Consider the following 23,641-nt stretch of genomic DNA (forward strand, 5'->3'; position numbering starts at 1 on the left):
CCGCGCGCGGGGGGGGGGGGGGGGCGATTTCTCAAATTAATGTGGCGATCAGTATTTTACCGTCTATTATCAATTGATTTCTTTGGATTTTCATATACAAAGCCCGCATGGAGGAGACTGTGAATTTAGAGGAGCAAGTATACAATAAAATCAAGCACTTACTGACTCGAGTCTTATATACTAAATCGAATAAAAAATTCATTAAGGCTCCAAATAGTGCTATCTCACATCAACTCGGCTTACGGACTATGCCTGTTGGGAAAATAGAGGTTCAATTTTTGCAATGGATGTGGCCTACATAGAACTTTATGAAGTTGAATGTGGATGGTAGAAGCATCGGGAACCCAGGAAGAAGCGGATGTGGAGGAATTCTTAGAGATATGAAAGGTCATATGATTTGTGCTTTTACCAAACATTACGACATTAATTTAAATATATTGTTGAGATTCAAGTGTTATCGGATGGTCTGATCATTTGTGCATGGATGAATACAATTCATGTTGAAGTGAAAACTGATTCTAAACTAGTGGCTTAATGGTGGGATACAGGTGGACCTGTCTCGTGGAGGAATCAGGCTTGCTGGAAACAAGCTAAAACGATAACGAGTTCGATGGTGATATGAATCTCCCACTCTTTTCGAGAAACGAATCGCGAAGCCGATAAACTTGCCAAATTAGATTCTAGTGATAAGGAGGCTTTCTTTGAGTCCACTCACAGTCTACCGAAAGACATTTTGAGAGCTGCTCATATGGATAAGGTTGGTTTACACATTCTTCATAAGAAATAACAGGTTTGTTTTTCTTGTCTTTTATTTTATTTTGATTTATCTTTATCATTGTTGCTTTTGGTATTTTTGCTTATGTATTGTATAGTGTTTAGTTTTTTTCTAGTAAGTTTGGATTCCTGAGTTTGGTTTTTTTTAAATGTGTAACCCCCAAATATCAAGATGTAACTACAGTATTCCTCTATCATAAGTGAGAGCTATCAATAAAATTAGAGTATCATCCTGGTTCTTAAAAAAAAAAAAAAAGCACAACATTAGTCTTCTTTTTAATCCAGCCGACTCCAAGGGCATTTTCCTTGTTCAAAATGAAGAATGACAATACAGGCTCAAGGGAATTTGCCCCGTGGTAGGTCACGAAGCAAATCGCTTCCTTTGAGCGGTAACTCTTGATACCTCCTCCTTAATACAAAATGTATTTGAGCATGAGCACAATTCTACTGTTTACACAAACAACTTTCACCATCAAAAAGCAAATTGTAGCAGGCTCAAGACTCAAGTTGTAACTACTACTACTGCTGCTACCTATGCTGCTTTAGCTGTTTCGCGGACCACGGAAAACTTGGCCAGAAGCCCACAGAGCTGAAGATATGAACCAACTCCATCACAGATTCTCATATGGGCAAATCCAGTCTCCTGAAAATCAAAGAGGACAAGAATAAAATTTTGAGGAGGTCGGGAAAAAAATAGATTGAGGTTGGCAATGGCATGGTATCTGTACCTTCATGAATTCCAATTTCAGATACTCAGCCATATCGTAGTTTTTAATTATTCGGAATAGTGTCGTGATTATGTCGGTAGGTGAATAGCCCAAATCATAGAGCTGCTTGAGACCATAACAAGCATCATCAAATTTCCCTTCTAGTACATTACGCACCATGTTCTTCACATGCAATGGATGAGGCTGATCACAAACCTAAAACCAAAAACAGACATCATAGTCCAATATACATACATAAAAATAAAATACCAAAGGCCAATGCATTTTTTATTCGTAAACCTTGAAAACATTTTCTTGGTTGACAAAACGAAACCCACTGTATGTAGCCTGCAAGTTATTCAATGCCTGCCTCATGTCACCATCAGCAGTGAAAATAATGGCTTCGAGACCTTCCGGAACATAGGGAACCTTCATTGTTTACAAAAGCAGATCCATTATACGTTTCCACCTCCCTTGTTAAATAAAGAGTACAGTATGTGGCAATAATATCAACATTTAACAAACAGTAAGCTACTATGAATTTTAATTACCATAATCTCATTTTCGTCTGTTGCAAATAAAAGGAACAACTCTTTCAAAGTTTTCTGATATCCACAGAATTTATCTTTCTAAAGGATGCTTATTTCTTGATATTCCCCTTAAAATCCAGCCACGTGAACTAGGTTTCATCCCACTGTACACAGCAATAATCTACAAGCAATCAAGTAATTTAACCAGCCAATCAATCAAACATCTAAGAAAGTTAATTTCCCGGAGCATAATTGAAATAAATTTGTGCAAACACAATCTTAAAAGTGCTCCTATGTCTGGATTTTAATCCAAGAACCAACAAGCTCCTCATAAAAAAGGCCAGAAAGCACACTTGCACATTCTAATGTGGGACTTTATGACTGGCGGCTGGCCTACTAGAAATGGTTTGTGTCAAAGGTATAAACCAGAATTGAGGGAATTAAAAAACAAATGCAAGTAACTGAGTATATCAGGGATCAGGGTCTCTTAGAGGCTAGAGCCCTCCATTTGAACTCTCTAATAGAGTTGGAAGAGAGATGAACACCGTATATGGGTGATGCAGCATTCAATGCTGCCCATGTGAGAGCTGGGAAGATAGTTTTTTTTTTTTTTTTTTAACTCTTTCAAAAGCAGAGTGCATTGATTGTAGCACAACACCGACACCTACAAATTACAATCTCTGTTGCAACCAGGAATTTAAAGCATTTTACTGAACTTCTAAAATATCCTTATTTCCTTGAAAAAAATTTAATTAAGGAGAGACTGAAAGGGAGAGGGTGTCTGGTTAAAGTTCAAAAACCTAAAGGTGTAAAATGACAATTTTCAGTCTATGTTCCTAATGATTTCTTCACATTGAAGGAGAAAACCCTAAATAATTGCCCATCTATGTTCCTTCACAAGAAAGGTTTCATCATGAACAACAATTTTACATACTAAATGAGCAAGCAGAGAGACAGAGAAAGATAGAAAGAAAATGAGATAACCATCATTTAAAATAGGGTTGATGTATTGGCAAATATGAAAATAATAGAAGTAACACTGACGCTCAACTAAATCTAAATGCGGAGAGTGAAATATCTTTTAGTCCATGCTTTAAGCAGATCCTCTTAATTGTGAAGTAATAACCATGCTTTTGTGTGGGAAGTTTTTTTAAAACGAATGACTGTTAGGATAACTGAATGGTCATTGAAATATTTTATGAAGCATTTCGTCAATGAGAGAGATATGTACATGGTTTCTCACAAACTAGGCCAAGAGGACAAGCCAATTCTCCCAGTACCAAAGAAATGACAATGCGCCTATATAGACTCTAAACTAATAACATGAAGTAATTTTTCATTGACATAAAAGTAACAATTATGCTCACTATGCAGCATTGGCACACTATTACTTAAGAAAATGATCAGTACCCTTTCAGCTTCAACAACCACCATGAGACGGCCGAGTATCTCTTGGTCAGATAGTCTCGAAAATCGAACAAGAGCACATCTACTTTGTATAGGCTCGATAATTTTAGAAGATGTATTGCATGCAAGAGCAAAACGAGTGGAGTTTGAATATATTTCTATTGTCCTCCTCAAAGCTTGCTGTGCTCCAGATGTCATGCTTAAATAAGAAAAAGATAACATATACAATATCATGTGTTCAGATGGAAGTAAAAAAGCTTCAAAGAGTGAACAATCTAATATCAGAAACAAACTATAATAATATTCAATAGAACAAGTTAATAGGGAAATTTTCAATGATGGGAGAGTAACCACCAATTTTAAGAGGCAATATTTGAACTTACCTGTCAGCTTCATCCAAGATTACTATCTTGTGGCGCCCAGGGGGCAGTGTTACTTTCTTTTGAGCAAACATCTTAATCTTGTTCCTCACCACATCAATTCCCCTAAACAACAAAGCAATGATAAAATATTTTAGAACCCAACAAAAGAGATCCGGGTAAAAGAAAAAAAGAAAAAAAAAAAGACTGAACACCGTAAAGTGCATAAATTTAGCCACCTGTCATCTGATGCATTTAGCTCCAAAACAGCCTCCTTATAGTTTGGACCCAAAAGCTCATGCGCAAGCGCCAGTATGCTAGTGGTTTTACCAGTTCCAGGAGGACCCTGGAAACACCGATACACAGTGAATCAGCAGCAGCATAGGTTTTTTTTCACAAATATGAGCAAAGATAAACCATATGTGAACTTCTTCCTGAGACTCGAAAGAGAGGTGTGTTTTTTTTTTTGGGGGGGGGCGGAGGGGGGGCGAATCTTTTTACTTATATTAAATGCAAACTAAACCAAAACAAAAAAAGTCCCTCAATTGAGTCTAGCGATTAATCAATTATATAGATTTCTTCGAGTAGAATAACCGGCCGAACAAATGGTCTAAAAACAAATCAAAACCCAATTCCAGTGATTCGTTACTTCCCAATTTGCAGCCCTACAAATGTGTAAACGTCGGAGCAAATTTCATTTCCCAAACTTAGAACGGACATTATGATTTTATTAACAAACAACACATAGCAATAACAAAATTATCCATGAATTTCGTATGCTGATGTACATATGCTGTAACTTCTGAGACTCGGGGAGCAAGCGAGCAAACTAAAAAATACTTACGGATAAGATGAGGTTGGGCATGTTGCCGTCGCGAGCGATGACTTGGAGCCTGGACACGGCGTCCTCATTGCCCACGATGTCGACGACCTTGTTGGGTCGGTACTTCTCGACCCACGGCATGTCGTATCCACTGCCGGTGTTGCCAGACGAAGACGAGGCAGCCATTGTTGCCGCGAGAGAAAACTCGTCAAGAGCCCAAATGCTAAAACTAACAACAGAACTCTCTGTAAGAAACTCTCTGCGGAAAAAGAAAAAAAGAGAACCTTTTTATTTGGAGGGAAACTGCACAATGAGAGAAGGAATGAATTGAAGTATTCTCTAGGTCTTCGGAGTCGGATATTGAAATTAGAGCAACGTTACCTCCAGTATTGCAATTTTATTTTTAAATTTTTTTTAAATTATAATAATATTTTTATTAAAATAATATTTTTTTTATTTAATAAAAAATTTATACATACAATTTCTATTTAAAGACTACAAATAAAATTTCTCTTAAAATTATGATCGAGGAATCCTAGGTGTTCCAACGCGCAAGAGCCCATAAGCAGATTCGCCAAAAAAAAGAAAAAAGGGGCCATGAGCCCAATTGGTTTTTACAGAGGAAGAAAAGCCGAACATAATAATAATAATAATAATAATAATAATAATAATAAAAGACCAGTAGTCCCACTCCCACTAGAGCTCTAATCGAACGGAGCCAAGTCGCTCTTTAGCCTGCTTAGCTATACTCGATTCAAAATATTCGAGCACAGGTCCGAGCTTGAAATTTTTTTAATTCTTTATTTGAGTTTGACTCGATAAGCTAAATTCTCAATTCAAATTTATCCTACAAAAGAGTTCGAGTCGAGCCTAGAGGTGCAAATAGGTTAGTTCGGTCTGGTTTGGCGATGGATCAAACATTTTTTATCCATCATTTTTTCGAATTGGACCGGACTGGTAGCTGTCGATCCAATCTGGTCCGGTTGGTCCATTCAGTCTGACTTTTTTTTTTCTTTTTTAAATCAATTAATAAAAAAAATTTATTTAAAATACTAAATTAAACTAAGTGACTTATTAATGTGGATTATGTTAGAAATTCAATAAAAAAATATTTTATATGGTCAATGATAATAAATTATATGAAAATTACATTATTAATGTATATAATTACTATATAATTAACTAATTGATATTTAATTGTTAATTTATAGAATATTAACAAGTATTAATAACATATTTAAAATTTTATATTGTTAATTGTACAATTATTATATAAATAATATATATAAAATATATTTTTATTTTTATTTTTCATTCGGTCCGAAAAAATCCTGAACCATGGGCCGGACCGAAACTTTCGGTCCTCTAAAACGTGGACCAAGACCAACTGGTCTCAATCTCGGTCCAGTCCAGTCTGGACCGAAACGGTAGGTCCGATCAGTCTAACTGGACCGTTTATCATCCTTAGTCGAGCCGAGCTCAAGCTCAAATTGTTTATTTTTTTTTAATAAGATTTAATAATTAATAAAACAAATAAATAAATAAAATAAAAGATCTAATATTAGATTTATACAACTAACAAGTAGAATCTCTATTGAACTATACAATTTTAAAAAATTTATAAATAATTAATATCTAATTAGTTGATATTTATTCAAAATAACAATATATTATATGCATACATATTATTAATACATACACTTAATATGATAGCATATATTTATTTCATATATGGTTCCGACATACTAGTATGTGAAATTATTAAATTTTATTGACTAATTATTATACAAATTATAAAATATACCTATGAAGTATATTCATTATATAGACATAAGTAATTAGATTATATATTATATATTTAATTATAAAAGTGGTATGCTTATATTATTAACTAATACATATATGTATATGTATCTATACATAGGTGTATTTATATATTTATCAATATATGAATGAGTTTTAATTGAGTCAGAGTAACGAGTCGACTGGAACATAAACGAGCGGGTCTTAACGAGTCTTAACTGAATCGAGTTGAGTTTTATCGGGTATGTGTCATCTACAAATCGAAGGGTATCTGCTTTCATGAACAAGTTTTTTTTTCACGAATCGAGTTCGATTAGAGTTTAACCGAGTGAGTACTGAGCAGGCTATCGAATAGACCGGTACACTTACAGCCCTAAGTCCCACAACTAAAGCCGTCGTCGTTTTGGTCCTTTAAGAACAGGTCAAATTTTTTTCGAAGCCAGTCGCTTTAAATTGGTGCTAGGGTTTCTGCAACACTAAAGGGGTTTTAGTACAAGCGGCTCACCATCTTCGGCAGCCATGGTTCTCAAGTACGTCTCTCTCTCTGTGTGTGAATATTTTCGATTTTCATTATTGATTCAACCGAATGAGTATTGTTCGCCCAACTTTAACGTTCCGCGAATCTTCTAGATTCGGATACGTGAAACTCTTAAAATTGAAAATAGCTCTCACACGAAGCTTAGGAAATCCATAGGCGTTAATTTATTGTAGATTAATGATCTTTTCAAGATTTCGAACAAACAATTTTACTTCCTAAAAATTCCTGAATAGAAAAATGAAGAATTGGACAAAAAAAAGATGAAAACTCTATCAGAACGCTAATAAAAAAAAAAAAAATCACTTGTGAATCAAGCTGGAGAAGCAAAATAGGAATGATATGGTGCTACTAATCTGGCATTTTTTTTAAATTTAATCATATTGTTATTTTGTGGGGGTCCGATTACTTGTCACTGTACTCTACTGGTGTTGCCCTATGAAACCAGTTTGCGGGAAATCTTTTCCCCTTTGTGTGTCCTATGCTAATTGTGTCATAGTTAAGTTTTTATTTTCTAAGTACCTTCATTTATGGTTCAACGTGGTGTGATTCAGTGTGTGATTTTGGTATTTTAGGACTGAACTTTGCCGCTTCAGTGGTGCTAAGATATACCCTGGTAAGGGTATCAGATTTGTCCGGTCTGATTCTCAGGTAAGTTAATGTTGGTGGTTTTTTAGTCCAGTTTTTGGAACTCATTGTTTTCTTTTATTTTCACTTTTAACTTCCTGTCTCATAAGATATATTTGTACTGAATCATGCTCCTCGTTGATTGCCGAAGGTTTTCCTCTTTGCCAATTCAAAATGCAAAAGGTATTTCCACAACCGCTTGAAGCCATCGAAGCTTACATGGACAGCCATGTACAGGAAACAACATAAGAAGGTGGGTTTAATGTTAGAGTTTTCGCCTTTTGAGATTTTTAGAACCAATTGATTTTGGGCCTGGGGTGACCCATCGGAGTTGTGTGTCATAATGCCTGGCTGTTGGTGTTCTAGTTATTGATTCAAGGTTTTGTTCCTCAATAGGACATTGCTGCTGAGGCTGTGAAGAAGAAGCGTCGTGCTGCCAAGAAGCCTTATTCCAGGTCTATTGTTGGTGCCACCTTGGAAGTCATACAAAAGAAACGAGCTGAGAAGCCAGAAGTCAGAGATGCTGCACGCGAAGCTGCTCTCCGGTATTGGATTCAACCTGTACTTTTATGATTTGCTAAAGCTTGAGGTGTTAGATAAATTCATTTTGGCACTTAGCCAAGTTATTTAATGGGTTTAGTGTTATATTTTTATCACCCGTTTATTGACAACTTTTGAAATTTCCAGTGAGATCAAAGAGAGGATTAAGAAAACCAAGGATGAGAAGAAGGCGAAGAAAGCAGAGCTGACAGCCAAGACACAGAAGACGCAAAGCAAGGGTAATGTTCCCAAGGGGGCTGCACCAAAGGGCCCCAAGTTAGGAGGTGGTGGTGGAAAGCGTTGAACTCCTTTTACATCTTATTTCTCTATGTGGCAGTATGAAAACCATTAGAAGTGTCCATCTTTCTAAATTTTTATGTATGGAGTGTATTGCTTTGTTGCAAAGCTTCTTTTGGAATTCTTCACATTACATTTTGTTTGAAGAAGTGCGGTTATGTATCGTTTTTACGTTTAGACATTGGCATAGCATCAGTTTTTGGCTTAGATTTTTAGCCTTGTTTGTGAGCCTGCCTTGGTGATTCGTGTTTTGGTGATATCTATTTGCTAGCAGCAGTTCTAGTTAGCAAAACCAAGAAACCTGTGTTCTTTGACCTAGTCTCAAGTAAACTATCTTTGGTGGCAACACGTGAATCAAGCCGGTGTCAACTTCATTCCTTCATATAGTTGTCCAGTTCCATCGTCCTCTTAGAAGCATATTCACCCATTTCAATATTCCCAAGGGGGCTTGACGAGAGAACAAGTCGACCCCTCACAAATGGTAATTCTATTTGGCGTCTTGCATGTCTTGGATTCTGCAATTGCACCTTTAAGTTCAAGGTAATCAAATTCTCAGTCTCTCATGTCTCTGAATACTTTTGACACGGGTTACTTTCATTTTATTACATGACATCATGTCAATTAAAATTGATGTTTATATATAGAAGATTTTAATTACATGATATGTAGGAATAGGATGGGAGTGTTACATCATTTGTACTCTCGGGAGTTGTTAAAAGCACTTTCCACATGTCAAGTATGAACACGGTTGAATTTTATAGTTCCTAGCCCTTACCATCCATTATATCAAACAATTTTCTTCTCATACAATCCCCGCATTGGTGAGCTCTATTACTCTGAACTGTGAAGTTTCGTCAAGAATCAGTGGTATTAGATCTTCAAAACTCTCACACGTTAGATTTGGATTCCTAGATTTTCCAGATTTAACCCATCCCACCCAGTACTCCTCCTAGTGCATGGGGGCCCACATACCAATACAAACTTGTGTTACCCTGAACAATAGCTAGGTAGATCCTTTTCATTTGATCTTAGGTTATTATATTATGTTCTCGCTTTCTCCCACCGAAAAAGTTTATATTTCTATAGAATAATTTTTTCGATCTAAACTACTTTCACAAGATCCATACAAAATATTTTCCTTTACTAATCGTGATGGCACGATAAACTAGGATAATTGCTGATACGGTTCATATGGTCCATGTAATCCATCCATGGAAAGCCACTGCTAAAATAGTTCTTCAGAGATATTCAAGAAAAATAAGAACTAAGCAGGTCCAGTTTTTGTTCTCCTTTTCTGGGCAATCGAGCAAGTCCGTTTGAAACTGTTGAATAAATCACAGCTTTGATCCCCGTATCGTTTGGTTTCTGGTTTCATCTTTGATTTTTTTTTTATTCTTTTCAACCTTGGTAGACAATCAGCAACGTAGGTGTTATGGACGTGTTTCACTGTCCGGTGTGCTTAGTGCCCCTCCGATACCTAAATTAGAAATATATAAATATTGCCTTATAATGATGCATAAAAAAATTACATTGGATTGCTAATGTTGGCTCTTAGATGTGGATTATTACTGATAAAGATAGTCCAAATCATTCTCCAATTCTCAAAGATTTAAAATTATCACGTTCCCAATATATTTGAAAAAGTAAAGAATTACCATATCTCGTTGTTTCCTTGAGAGATAATATCTTTTATTGATGACGGTTACCATTTTGATCCCCTTAGGTGGTGTGGTTTCGTGATGGCATGCGTACTGTATGCCCGTAGTCTTTCAATCCATTGGGCTTACCAAATGAATTTTATTCGATATTGTTGGGCTCGTATGGTGAAGATAAATGAGCCTCTCTAGTAGCCTTTACATTAAGTTTGATCTTTGTTTAACGTAGGAAGATCCGAATCAGATGATGTTGAATTGTCAGATTACATGTTGATGGCGCTGAAATACATTGATGTGGCAAATCAATGCAACTATGGTGTAAGAAATCATGATCTTTCCTTGATTTGAGCAGTTTTGGGCATATTTTGGTATTTTGATCATAACTTTGACTACGGGTACCAAAATTGCACATATGACCCTAATTCGTAAAACTCTTTTCGGTGCACACGTCGTGGCCACCTAGCTAAGCTTAGTGAGCATCTTTTCCGAGGCCAAGATCCACTCTGAATCCCTATTTTTAGTTATTTTTTGTATTTTATGGTAATATTTCATTTATCATTTAGGAAGTGATTCTGAACTCGATTTGGGTTAGATTTTTACAAATTATTTCTTTTATTATGTACTTATTTTTTTTTTAATTTTTGGTAAAATTCTGATACGGTTGATTTTTAGTTATTACAGTCCAGCTTGTGGGTTAATTTAATTATTCTTGGATTTTGATAATTTTAAATTGAACATTAGAGTTGTTTTCTCTGTATTTTGAATGATTCTCTTATTTTTTCATTATGAATTATCAGTTAAAACTAATCTACATAATAATCTCTATTATGTCCGGCGTCGTTGTCTCTCGCAATGTAGCCTTTTGTTTCTTTTATTGATGGCTAACATGATTGCACTGAGAGTGTAAACTCATAAGCACCACCCCCAGCCCCCACCTTAATGCCAAACTATTCAACAATCGCTTGGTTCTAAGCAACATAGCCAACTTGTGCGAGTCCCCCAACATCGACCAAATTCTCGCCAAATTCGCACGCTAATTGCGGGCAGAGTGGCATTTGCTGTCTGCGGTTCTTCCGCACGCACGCACGCCATACGCGTCAACCCGGCTGTCACGAGGAGTTCATGCACGTTTCCCCAATTACGACACAAAAACGGAGGTCTGTTTTAAGCTTGTCGGATTTCTATGATATCATAATTCATAAATATATAGTAATCCATAATATTAATTATGCAGAGCTAAAGATGATTCCATCAATTATATTTTCACAACAAATTTAAATAACTTTTTACACTAATCGCTTAAATAAAAAATTATTTAATAAAAATAACTAAAAAACCAAGTTTAAATGAAAACAACGTTTCACATATTTTAACATGTTCGATAATAAAAAATAAAAATTAGCTAGCGACATTACTAATTAAAAGTTAATGTCAATTTTGTTTTATAAAATATTTCTTGTGAATCTAATATTTTTTTTATATATAAATATATTTTCCTTTCAAAATATATAAATATATACTTTGAAATGAAAATATATTTATATATAGAATAGCATTACAGCCGCCGCTTCCGTTGAGAACTACGGTTATTTATAAGATTTATTTTTATTTTTTTATTCATATATTTTTTAACATTTTTAAATATTTAAAAAAAATAAAAAAATCATAATATTATTAAAAAATACTTACGTAACCGTCGGCCATCTTATCATCGCCCAACCTACGAACGCTGGCCAGACAGCGGGAGAGAGAGTCTGATACGGAGAGGGAAACAATGGTTAAATCTGCAACCTTTTCTTGCAAAGCAACTCCTTCTGACTCTTAACATCGCGTTTGATTGATTTCCTTTCAATCCAAGACACTTCTCAATATAACCTTTTCTCCATTATTATTAATTATTATTATTAGTTCTCTCCGAAATATAAAGGGATTATCTGAAACCTTCGACTTCTATAGATCGAAAAGGACCAACGACCTCCCATATATCGAAAAGGAGTTTCGGAAAGAGAGAGAGAGACAATGTCCAGCGCTGATCTGGAAAGAGGAGGAGGGGCAAAGGCCAGAAGGACCAACAACAATTACTATGTCGATAACTCGGGTCAGGAATGGACTTCATGGTTGATCCCATTGTTTGTGGCGGCCAATGTTGCTGTCTTTGTGGTAGCTATGTATATCAACGACTGCCCAAAGAACCATCGGGGTTCTGAAGGGGCTTGCATGGCCAGGTTTCTTGGCAGGTTCTCGTTCCAGCCTCTCAAGGAGAATCCTCTCTTTGGGCCCTCTTCTTCTACGTGAGTTCTCTGGCTTATCCAATCTTTTATATTTTCTTTTGTGAAAATTTAAATGTTGCTTCCATTTTATCTGAATTAATCTTGGGTAGAAAGAGGAGTTAAATACATATAACCGATCCTTGTTTGTCATACTTTCATCGTCGTTGGTGGGTTAATTTATCTTTAGCGGATTTGAGGCGGTCTATTCGACGTGGCATCCCGTGTTAAATATAAAAGAATGTAGTCACTAGTCAATCCCACGAGTCATTAGCAGGGCTAGCTAATTTTTTTCTTGTTTTGTTGAGGGATTTTAATTGCAAGTTATCTTTTCATTTGGATAAATATAAAAGATTCTTTAGTGTACTATTCCTTCTAATTTCCTGTTGCAGTGGTCTACCTTTTTAGATACATTGAGTCATCACTAGTTGTGATACCCCATACTGACAATGAGTGTAGATGGTGTAGCATCCCACATTGCTTGAGAAACAGAAATTCTTGTTCTTGTACTGCAGTAATTAGTCCTATTGTGCTTTGAATTGTTCTAAGAGAAGTGGTGGAGAACAACTTCTACTGGATACTTTTGAGGGAAAAAAATTATCATTTCGATTAATTCACAGCAAGAGAAACATATGGAAAATACTTCTTGTAAGCCTTGTCCTATCATCCATACTTCAAAGTATCAAGGTCATACTTGATAATAATACACATTCTGCAGTAGCCTCTCTTGGTTTGGTTGGAAGGGCTTGAAGTTAGAAGTGCAATTCATTTCATATCTTACCCCCCCCCCCCCCCCCCCCCCCCCCACTGCCGGGGGCCCGCCCTACATAAGTTACGGTAATATCTTAACTTTTATTGTATTCCAACATGCAGATTGGATAAATTAGGAGCTCTAGAATGGTACAAGGTAGTCTACCAGCATCAAGGATGGAGACTTCTCAGTTGTATCTGGTTGCATGCAGGTGTTATTCACCTGGTTGCAAACATGTTGAGCTTGGTCTTTATTGGGATCCGCCTAGAACAGCAATTTGGTTTCAGTATGTTGTGTTTTTTTCCCTGTGGCTTGATTTTAAACTTAATTCCTACATCAACTAAGTGTAATTGGAAAAAAAGAGGTTAATCAATAATTCATTTTCAATAAATGGGATTTTTTTTTCAGGATACATTTGAGTTGGATATTTTCCAATTCTGTTTCATGTATAAATCTAACAGCAAACAGATTTGTTTGCTGTCAGATTTAATTGTGCACTCAATGCTACAAAAGCAAAATAAAACCTTTTTGTATTCTCAGTGCCGTGATCATGCACGTACACTATCCCAGAGCTGGTCCCTTGCAAAGTTTTTATTCAGTCTCTTTATTCTTTTGCTGATTTCCTTCTCATTTTCAAGCATTCCAAGATATATTTATTTCTGTTGTTATCTTGCAGTGCGAGTTGGTATGCTCTATCTGTTGTCCGGATTCGGTGGGAGCATACTATCTTCCCTCTTTATTCAAAACAATATATCTGTTGGTGCGTCTGGTGCTTTGTTTGGCCTTCTTGGAGCAATGTTGTCGGAGCTTATAACTAATTGGACGGTTTATAGCAAGAAGGTTTGCTACTAGTTCTTGGTTGTTTTCATCATCGTTGTTGTTGTCACTGTCTTTGGTGTCATTATCAATGTTGTGTCTTGCCTGAGGTTTGATATATGAGGAGCAAGTACAAAGATGATTATTTTTATACATTGTATTTCCCTTATAGTAGAGGGCCTCCTCATTTCTGATTCTGAGACCATTCGAACTGTTAGGCAAGATAAAATCTTGGGCAAAAATAATGGAGTTAAAAGTCGGAGAAAGGCTTTACCGATTTAATGGCTAGTCTCCGTTTGCATTTGGCATTCCATATTTTATGCAATATTTGGTGACGTTACTAGCCATTAACTTTGCCTCATCTTTTGCCATTGTAGGCTGCTGCTCTATTCACCCTTATTTTCATCATTGCCATTAACTTGGCAGTTGGAATTCTTCCTCATGTCGATAACTTTGCCCACATTGGAGGATTCTTAACAGGTTTTCTCCTTGGATTTGTTTTTCTACCTCAACCTCAATTTGGGTGGGCGGAAAACCAGTATCTTCCAGCTAATTCCAGTGTCCGTTCCAAGTACAAGCCTTACCAATATGTTCTCGGGGTTCTTTCCCTGGTCTTACTTATTGTTGGGTGAGTTTCTCATCCCAAGTTTCTAATTTAGCATCTGGAATTCCCAGGTGGTCTGATTTGTCTATTTTGCTTCTGTAGTGTTTCCTGACACTTGATTGGGGGATTTCACTTTTTTGATGAAAAATCAAATAACAAAGTGACCTTACATAAATGGGAAAACTTATAGGACAAAACGTTGAACGAGTATAGGAAACTTAAGTTGATTGTCATTAGGAATGATTACACCCCACATTCAAATCAGGTACCTGATAGACAAAAGTTGCTCTCTTCAAATGCCATAGATTTTAATTTCTAAAGAATGCCTCTCTGTCTCTCCAATATCGGTAGTCACATATGACATGCCTATTTTCTTATCTTAATGGAAGCTCAATTCTGGTCATGTATGGGTCTTCTACTTTCTTTTTCTTTATTGTTCTGAGTTGGGAGTTTCATGGCAAATAAAGCCATATATGATGCACTTCTATGAGAACGTAATTTACATATTTTTTAAAATTGCAGATTTACTGTGGGATTGGTGATGCTGTTTAAAGGAGAAAATGGAAACAATCACTGCAGCTGGTGCCATTATCTTAGTTGTGTGCCTACCTCCCAATGGAACTGTGGAAACCGATGAAAGCTTGCTACGTTTCTAACTTCCTATACCCTTCATCTCCAAATTGCCAATTTTTTTTTTTCCTCCCCAACTAATCTATGGTATATATTTTTTACTCTTTCATTGGGTTACTTTCATTCATACACAGGCATATATTTTCATAGTTAATTGTTGACATGGAGAATGTAATGTTGGGAACAGTATATAGGTAGTCTTTCGATTGTACACATACTATCGAGTCATTAGACAATGTATTTCTATTCTTTACTCTCTCTCTCTCTCCCTCTATTCTTGGTGGCTAAGGCTGTGTTTGTTTCCAGAAATATTCTTGTGATGATCTTTTAATTTGTAGGAAATACTTGTGTGGGTAGTTGAGTTCTATGACCTTTCAACTTTCCATGTGCTTGGGGTTCGCTTGTTCTTTTTTAAAATAGTTCAGAAAAGAGATGCGAGCCTTAATAAATGAGTTCAAGATACATACATACATACATACATATATATATATATATTTATTTATATGCGCTTAATTTTGGAAGAATCAACCACCAATCAAAGAAGAAACTGTTTTTACTCTTATCCGTGCTTTGTTTGTGAATCCGTGTAATGATGTTCTTATTAGGTATGGAAGATCTTAAGAGATTGAAATGTAATTTTTTTAAATCACGTAGCAATAACTTGAATTTTGGCCAAAAAGATCAAATAAATGAACCTTGAATTTTTTATTTAGATTTTAAGGGCATGACATGTAACATGATTGACCTCTTCTATGAATGAGGAAATTGTCCTCCAACAATTCCTCTTAAACATTTTCTTTCATGGTTTTTCTTGATAAGGGAACTTTTGGCACAATCTATAAAATAAGGAATGCCTTGGGGAAGTTCTGCATTCCTCCCAAATTCTCTCTACCCATTTCTTTCCATTTTTCCCTGCAAAATCAATCCATCCAATCACAGCATCAGGATCCCCCTTTGGGCTTTGACATACAATACCGTTCATGGGCCTGAGGTTCTGTACTTTAGATGAACCCATTGGACCATATTGCTCTTGCAGAAGAGTCCAATGTGATGGGCTGGGGTCGGTAAAAATATGATAAATGTAAAAGAGCAAAATTGTTGAAAATATTGGCTTCGCCCGGGCTCGAACCGGAGACCTTCAGTGTGTTAGACTGACGTGATAACCAACTACACCACGAAACCTCAATGTGCCATCAATTCTGAAAGTTTATCTAAATATAAAATAAACGCGGGTAATAACCCAACGGGTCGAAAGGTTTACTTCCATTCCGGTCCGAATTTATTTAGGTTGGAAGAAATATTTTTGACCCGAGAGAGACCGGCTGAATTTTTATCCCGAACATTATTTTGAAAACTTGACAATTTCGTATTTCCTTTTATTTTAATCAAAGTCTAATGACTACAGATATCAGGTCGGGTCAACCCGATAACAAAAATAATCGAAATTTGTCTGATTTCCAACCCATTTCTTATGGGGTGGGTTATTTTTTTTTCCCTGGATATTTTAGAATTCTGAAAATTTTAATTTTAATTTATTTGTATCATTATTTTAATTAAGATTAATGTTACATATAATCATAGATTGTGCAAATATTGTACACTTCTTTAGAAAACAAAAGTAAAATCTATTATTAAAAAAATAATTTTTTTTATGTAAATCTTATCTTTACTCACTTTTTTTCAAAAGAGTGCGCAATGCTTGCGCTAACTATGACTGCAAATATCATTTCTCTTCATTTAAATAAGTGGAAGTGGGTGGAGCAGATTCCTCCATTGCCTTTGAAAAACTTCCATTTGGGCCCACCATTTTTGTCCCTGGCGATTCATGATTTGCGATATTTGTAGTCATGGAGTACACAAACGTCGTACAATTGTTTTTAAAAAATTGAGTAATGAGACCTATATGAAAAAAAAAAAATTTTTTAATAGAAAATCTTACATTTTTTTAAAGCAATTGTATGATACTTACGTACTCTACGACTGTATGTATCATTACTCTTTACATCTCCAATCATTCTGTATCTCAAAGCTCCTATAAAATATAAATAATAAAAAAATTCTCTTTATCTCAGGGCAAACTTGATTACTGATTGGTAAAATATCATGATGAAATCATTCGTTCTCTCCCCATTAATGTGATGATCCATCCTGATATTCTCACATTTTTTGTACACACTGAAAGTAGGGTTTGGGATAAACCCCATGTTCATTTTTTACTCTTTGTTTTCTTCATTAATTTATTAAAGTCTGAATAATCTATAAAATGGAGCTGAACAGGGGAGGAAAAGACTTCAAAATGGAGTTTTTACAGACCCATAATTTGCAGATTATTACCCAAAGTTTCCAAAGTAAGAAAAGTAAAATTACAAACTGGAAGAAATGTTCGAGAAACTGACAACCATCTTCGCTCTTGTTTCTTTCATGGCTTTTCATACTATTATTTATTTATTCTAAGAACTGTTTGGTTTGCAAGAAACTGAGTATTCACAGCAAGGCATGGGAGCTCACGTAACGATTACATTCCAAAAGCGGTTTGTTTCGGTGAGTAATACAGGTTGACCATAAGGGACCCATGTCTCACCGGCGCCGGTAAAAGAGCCACACCTAAACCTTTAACCACCGACAAAAGTCTTTCCACGTGTATAGTTATAGTCAAAGAATTTCTCTCAACGTTCAAACAGAGTCCTTCTTCCATAGTGGGGCATAACCTCAACAACCATATCAAACAATTATTGTACATCTCAACCACAGCATCAGCCGACTTCATTGAATTAAAGGATCCCTTCTTTTTTGTTTCTTTCCTTTTGTTCCATCAAGATGACAGTCCTTGCAAATGATACTAATTTTTTTTTAGCAATGCATGCATCCAACCCCTAACCAGAAAACAATCCATCTACTGCTAAATTCAGAGCTGAATATGTTAGCATGCATATTTTTCAGAACAAACTTCTGGAGAACAAGATCAATGATTTGAAATGGCATAATTTATTTCATCACCTAAAATAAAAACATCAGACTCTTGGGGAAAAAGTAGACACTTTTACATATAACTTGGACACAATTACTCAAAAGACATCTTAAATGTTCAGTTAGGATCCAACGTAACTAAATATGAAAAGGCTTTCAGCACTTGAACATTCATATGTTGTAAATTAGAATTGCTACTGAGTACAGCAGTTAGCCAGATTAGATGTTATACCAAAAAGAGCGGATCTGTATTAACACATTAGTATCTGTAGCCCACTGGCATCCCAAGCTTGTCCAAGCGACCAGATCCTGGGTAAGCTTTACTTGCAAAGTCTGCGTGCAAATTAGAAACCTTTGGTGCACTCAATCTTGATTCACCAAAGCCATGAACAGAATATCTTTTTGTAGAACTAGACCTCTCATAATGCGGCCTTTGTTTAGGAGCACTGAGAGATCTCAGCTTGGCCCTTGAAGATTCGGTATAAGCCATGTAGTTTGGGTGGTCAGAGTAACCACTTAAGTAGCTTCTTGAGCCATCACTTTTTGTGGGCGTGAAGGGGCTTCTTTTTGAACCACCACCTCTAGATGATGCAGAAAATACTTGAGGGCTATTATCAGCAGTGTGGAAAGAGCAATCTTCAGCTTCCTGAGAGAATTTCAACGGGCTCAAAGATTGGACTTCAAAAGAAGATGGACTTGGAACAGTTTGATGGGCAGTTGAATCCTTCGAAGTGGTAAAGCTATGGCTATGTTGATCAGAGACAAGAACATGATGAGAAGAGTGGAAGAGGTTTTTGCGTTTAGCTGTGCAGTGAGATTTTCCGGTATCGATTTCAAGGATCTTATCACTCTTTTCATCATCCAAGGTGCCAGTCCTTATTGAACACCCCCATTGATCCCATGATCGTTCCTCCCTTCGACTATCAGACCTATTCCAACCTAAGTGAGCTTTGTCTTGATCGCCAAGAAGTTGTCCGTTTGGTCTTGAGACATTTCTCTGCATTTGTAGGGATGGCACATCAGCAAATACGATATCCATCTGATAATGATTAGAATTTATAAGAATTGTACAAAAGGAGGGATCACGAACATACTTTGAGCATTGGTGACTGATCGTGCTTTGAACTCTTGTGTCTGATCACATGCTCAAACTTTTCAGGAGTTGCTGGACCCTGCATATAGAAATACATTAAACATGAACAATTGATCCAAGTACGAACAAAATATACTTTAGAAGAAAGCAACCACAGGAAGGTCTGGTCACACATTGTTCCAGTTCAGAAAGAATACTACAAAGAGTGTAAACTTTTAGATTGCACCATGATTTGTGTGGAACAAAATGTTTGACATGCCAATAGCAACCTAGCAAATACCTTGTCAGGACTCGGGATGATGAAACCACAGTTTAATGCTTTCATTTTTCTAATCGGTAACAATATAGGCAACAAGTCTAGAGGAGAATGAATAACAAACCCCCAAATGAAATCCAAGGAGACATCAAGAAAGTAGAGTGAAAATGTTTACAACAAAACCCGCAAATTTAGACTCTTCAAAGCAACACATTACCAAAAGCAACTTTTTAAGTTAAATGATGCCAAACAAAAGTTCAAATGATTAGTTGAGTGATAAGTTTGCGTCTGTAGCCTATGCTAAAGGGTAAGATCTTTATCAAGGAACCCAACTGAGGTTATTACTCTTGTAGTTTTTCAAACAAAAATTCATGCATTAAAGGATGAAATGTGAATTTGCTTACGGCATTTTGGTGAGAAGACTTGCTGCTAGTATGCGAAGACTCTGAAATTTGGGCCCGCCCAGCACATGCTCGTGCCTGGGCTCGCAACAATGCTTGCATCCTCTGTAACCACTCCGCTGTCCGCTTCCTCTCAATGTGACCTCTTACCAGAGCCTGAAGCTTCACCAATCCTTTCAATGCTCGCAGTGCTCTCCGTGCCTTAAAGTACAGGGGTAAGTGACTTAATTATAGAGTAACTAAGCACATAACTAAAATGAAAGATGGCAACAATTAAATGTCCAAGGTAAACACAAAATAGAAGAGCTTAATTAGCAACTCAGACATTCACATCACAGTCATGAGACATAGTACCAGGACCACTCCGTCTCATTTACTGAAGAACTTCAAAGTTGAAAGTCACTCTGGAATTATGGCGCCAAGTAAAAGCATCTGGGGCAGAACCACATTAACATTCAAAAGAAACAGGCGCCAAAAGGAAATCATATTCAGTTCCAGAGTCTCTAACCAAAAGTCTGACACTGCATATGAAGGAGACAAGGACATCTCACTAGCCGCACCAGGAACAGTCAACAAAAAGCTGATGCATTCTCTGATCAGGGTTTCTACACTTTTAATACAATATTAAAGCACCCAACTAACCCAACTTTTTTGTCAAAAAAGTTATAACGAAGCATTCATGGATAAACTTCTAAAACCAGAACTTTATGCTGGTTTGGACCCAGCCAAGACTGGTTAGAAGGCTACCCGAATTTATTTGGAAAATTCAAAACATAACTATCTGTGAGGGGTCCCCAAGCGCATGTACTGAAGTCATTAACTAAAAGTATGCCGGACATAATTCTGGGTGTTAAATGCTGAAAACTCCCTCCCAACGAAGATGGAGGAGATCTGTCATAAGGGTGGTGCCTGGGTCCACGCGGAATCTGGGAAACTGGGTTTATCACCCTTATAATCTGTATATAATAGGAAAAAGTAAATGCTACATTTACAAGCGCAAGGTCTTGGAGGTATTGAAGTTTGAAGCAAAACGACACGAGAGAACAGCTGGGATGAACAGAATTGGAAGTAACCACAAGGAATAATGCTGGCTTCGAAGTGGACGGAGAGGAAAAGTAGTGCTCTGATCCATGTAAACGACGTCGCAGAAATCACATTAGTTTCGCTTTGAGGAAGCCGAATCTTGCAGGGAGGGAAAGCAAAGAGAGAAACCAAAACGAGGATCTTCAGAACGCGTTTTTTACTCAAGAAACGTGCTTCGAAATCAAAACCAGGTGGTCTGACGAGGATGAAGAGACACGTGGTATGCTCTCCTTAACCACGGCAAGCATTATGTGTAAATCCGCAGTGCTAATCCCGTGATATCATCGAGCAAATTATAAATTTTTTTCTATAGAAAAAAATAAGCATATAACGAAGAAGAATAGAATAACGGAATGATAATATAGGGATTCGGAATCGTCATGGAATACCAACCAAACAGCCTCGAAAAGCGGCCTGAATTTTTACAGCTGCCAACTCTTCACGAGCCCCAACAAGGCTCCCACTAGCGTACGCTGCGGTGTTGCTGGCGCACCTCCCGCTGCTTGTTAGCCTGACCACCGCGGCCGCCGCCTGCGCTGCCGCCTGCGCCGCCTCCGCTACAGCAGCCGTCGCGGCCGCCACCGCGATTGCGTGCTTGCTGGGATCCACCACGCCTTCTTCGAGGTGGACCGCCATCTGCTTGTACGATTTTCTTGTCATTGTTGTTGTTGCTGCTGGTACTGGTACTGGTACTGGTACTGGTACTGGTGCTGGTGCTGGTGCTGGTGTTGGTGTCGTCGTCTCGTAGCCGAGTTTGGTGGCGTAGTGCCGCTGGTCTTTCTCTCTGTATGACTTTACGAAGCTCCATCTTCGTTTTTCTTTGGAAGGTTTTGGAGCTGTGGAAGTTGAAGAGCTTGGGTCCTGCTTCTTCAGGCCGAGGAAGCCACGAAACCACTGTGCTGCTTTGCCCATCCTCGTCAATGACGGTGTCTGGGCTACAGGGCTTTAAGCTTTCATTTTGCAAGCAGATAGAGAGAGAAGGACACAGAGAGAGGGAGACGAACCGGAGGTCGGATTGTATTTTAGTATTTGTGTGAGACGAACGTATGGTAGTTTTCAAATATAAAGAACGAAATTATACGGTCCGAATTGCGAGGGGAAATTTTGATAAAAATGATTTTGGAAATCCAATTCCACACTTTTCCATGCGCGTGGGGATCACGAAACTTAAACAGATAGGAAGTAACTTATTACGAATCTCATTGGCTAGTTGACCGAATTTTAGGATGATTTACTTTTCCTTAATTTTGTTATCTCGATAAGGATGTTACTAAAAATAAAATCTATAAATTATCCTAGTATTTATTAGATTTATTTTAAAATAAAAAATGGTTGGTTAAAACATTATAAACTAATTTAATTTATCTTATGATCAAATGTGATAAAAATCACAGTTTTTTTTTTCTGTTTAATAGTCCAAATAAATGGAATTTGACATTCTATTTTAACAACGATAGTCACGCATCATTTTTCATAATTAATTTTACAACTATATTTTAAAATAGAGGAATATTTTAACTCTAGAGAGATTATACAAAATAAAGTTAAAAAACTTAAGTGATTTGATATAATATGTTAGATTGTAAAATTATTTTTATGATAAAATAGATCTAATATATCATATGAATCAAATTAGTTTATAAATTTATTTTTATAGAATTTCTTCAATAATTTTTTTTAAAATAAAGGTATTTCTCTAAAATAATGTTATTTATATAAAATATTATAAAAGTATCGTATATTTATCCTTTTATTATATATAACTTAAAAAACTAGAGATAATTTTATTTATTTTAGAGATGTTTGTCGTGTACCATGCGTTTGAAGCGAGTGGATTATTACGAATTTAATTCTTTCTCGTTGCTATTCTCCCAACTAAACCGGACCCACGATTGACCTAAATGGTGGGCCACCACTTTAATTGATCAGATCTCGCACAAGTGAAATAACGATAGCTCGCGATCCAACCCATGGTTTCATCGTGTGGAGATGGTGCAATCTCGTACCACTCTGGTTCTTTCCCGAGAGGTCTGGGCCCCACAGTTAAAAACATCTTTCAGAATCTATACTGTCTATTTTACTATTTCTTTTGTTAAGGAATTGGGTAAAATAACTTTTTATTTTTATGATTTTTTATGTAGCATTAACTATTTATTTGTTTCCACACTTTTAAAATTTGTTTTTTATAAACTGTTATATAAGATAATAAATAATGATAGATGAAAAGAATTATTTTTTTTATAAATTTTTTATCTTAAATAATTTAAATAAAATAATTAGTACAAGATTTAATAATCCCAATTATTTTTATTCATAGATTTTGCCATAAACTACGTAGATTAATGCTTGAATACTGGGATAGTGTTAAGCATTTTTGGATTAAATAAGCTAATCAATCTCATTCATTTCGAGTTATTATAATCTTTGTAACGTGATTTTTTTAATTACCACTTCCAATATTTAACACCCAATCCAAAACTTGATAACGTGCACGTCTTTTATCGTATTTATATATATATATATATATATATTAGTTATATTATTTGATGTAGAGTATTTTTATAAAAATGAAAAAACTTATTTAAAGTTTATCAGTCAATACTAAAAAAATATAAATGATTATTGTCAAAAGATGGTACTAGTGGCGGCCAACGTTGCTACCGCTGGTTATAAATTTATTATTATTATTTTATTTTATTTTTTAATATTTTTAATA

General features: G+C 36.2%; 4 protein-coding genes and 1 non-coding gene across 6 annotated transcripts; 2 read left to right on the forward strand and 3 right to left on the reverse strand.

The window, feature by feature from the left end:
* Positions 1-1,047: 1,047 nt before the first annotated feature.
* Positions 1,048-4,964, reverse strand: LOC121235858 (replication factor C subunit 2). Of its 2 annotated transcripts, XM_041132283.1 has the most exons (7): positions 4,622-4,964; positions 4,017-4,123; positions 3,802-3,903; positions 3,422-3,617; positions 1,782-1,910; positions 1,503-1,697; positions 1,048-1,417 (listed from the first exon to the last, which is right to left on the reverse strand). In XM_041132283.1, exons 1-7 carry the CDS (start codon positions 4,784-4,786, stop codon positions 1,307-1,309), a joined length of 1,005 nt encoding a protein of 334 aa, XP_040988217.1. In that variant the 5' UTR covers positions 4,787-4,964; the 3' UTR covers positions 1,048-1,306. The 2 variants fall into 2 exon arrangements, with proteins under 2 accessions (XP_040988217.1, XP_040988218.1); XM_041132284.1 differs by lacking the exon at positions 1,782-1,910.
* Positions 4,965-6,777: 1,813 nt separating this feature from the next.
* LOC121235897 (60S ribosomal protein L24-like) lies at positions 6,778-8,579 on the forward strand. Its single transcript, XM_041132327.1, has 5 exons — positions 6,778-6,933; positions 7,514-7,589; positions 7,717-7,818; positions 7,962-8,110; positions 8,253-8,579. Exons 1-5 carry the CDS (start codon positions 6,923-6,925, stop codon positions 8,407-8,409), a joined length of 495 nt encoding a protein of 164 aa, XP_040988261.1. The 5' UTR covers positions 6,778-6,922; the 3' UTR covers positions 8,410-8,579.
* A 3,169-nt stretch (positions 8,580-11,748) lies between these two features.
* On the forward strand, positions 11,749-15,413 carry LOC121236216 (RHOMBOID-like protein 2). Its single transcript, XM_041132755.1, has 5 exons — positions 11,749-12,348; positions 13,198-13,361; positions 13,752-13,915; positions 14,269-14,519; positions 15,018-15,413. The coding sequence occupies exons 1-5, from the start codon at positions 12,077-12,079 to the stop codon at positions 15,130-15,132; spliced, it is 966 nt and encodes a 321-aa protein (XP_040988689.1). The 5' UTR covers positions 11,749-12,076; the 3' UTR covers positions 15,133-15,413.
* An 820-nt stretch (positions 15,414-16,233) lies between these two features.
* On the reverse strand, positions 16,234-16,307 carry TRNAV-AAC. Its single transcript has one exon. It is a non-coding gene; the product is annotated as a tRNA-Val (tRNA).
* A 1,844-nt stretch (positions 16,308-18,151) lies between these two features.
* On the reverse strand, positions 18,152-21,958 carry LOC121235326 (protein IQ-DOMAIN 14). Its single transcript, XM_041131669.1, has 4 exons — positions 21,319-21,958; positions 19,846-20,043; positions 19,187-19,264; positions 18,152-19,089 (listed from the first exon to the last, which is right to left on the reverse strand). The coding sequence occupies exons 1-4, from the start codon at positions 21,835-21,837 to the stop codon at positions 18,352-18,354; spliced, it is 1,533 nt and encodes a 510-aa protein (XP_040987603.1). The 5' UTR covers positions 21,838-21,958; the 3' UTR covers positions 18,152-18,351.
* Positions 21,959-23,641: the final 1,683 nt, after the last annotated feature.

The sequence above is a fragment of the Juglans microcarpa x Juglans regia genome, chromosome 6D (assembly GCF_004785595.1).
Source record: "Juglans microcarpa x Juglans regia isolate MS1-56 chromosome 6D, Jm3101_v1.0, whole genome shotgun sequence".
NCBI lineage: Eukaryota > Viridiplantae > Streptophyta > Magnoliopsida > Fagales > Juglandaceae > Juglans > Juglans microcarpa x Juglans regia.

Coding starts and splice junctions, on each gene's coding strand:
- LOC121235897 (XM_041132327.1), top strand. Junction 7,590..7,716: donor TTGTCCGGTCTGATTCTCAG/GTAAGTTAATGT, acceptor TGATTGCCGAAG/GTTTTCCTCTTTGCCAATTC. Junction 8,111..8,252: donor GCACGCGAAGCTGCTCTCCG/GTATTGGATTCA, acceptor TGAAATTTCCAG/TGAGATCAAAGAGAGGATTA.
- LOC121235858 (XM_041132283.1), bottom strand. CDS start 4,786: ATGGCTGCCTCGTCTTCGTCTGGCAACACCGGCAGTGGATACGACATG. Junction 1,698..1,781: donor ACCAAGAAAATGTTTTCAAG/GTTTACGAATAA, acceptor TTTTGGTTTTAG/GTTTGTGATCAGCCTCATCC. Junction 1,418..1,502: donor TGAAATTGGAATTCATGAAG/GTACAGATACCA, acceptor TTTGATTTTCAG/GAGACTGGATTTGCCCATAT.
- LOC121235326 (XM_041131669.1), bottom strand. CDS start 21,837: ATGGGCAAAGCAGCACAGTGGTTTCGTGGCTTCCTCGGCCTGAAGAAG. Junction 20,044..21,318: donor CCGCTTTTCGAGGCTGTTTG/GTTGGTATTCCA, acceptor CTGTACTTTAAG/GCACGGAGAGCACTGCGAGC. Junction 19,265..19,845: donor AGTCTTCTCACCAAAATGCC/GTAAGCAAATTC, acceptor TTCTATATGCAG/GGTCCAGCAACTCCTGAAAA.
- LOC121236216 (XM_041132755.1), top strand. CDS start 12,077: ATGTCCAGCGCTGATCTGGAAAGAGGAGGAGGGGCAAAGGCCAGAAGG. Junction 13,362..13,751: donor AGAACAGCAATTTGGTTTCA/GTATGTTGTGTT, acceptor GTTATCTTGCAG/TGCGAGTTGGTATGCTCTAT. Junction 14,520..15,017: donor CTGGTCTTACTTATTGTTGG/GTGAGTTTCTCA, acceptor TTAAAATTGCAG/ATTTACTGTGGGATTGGTGA.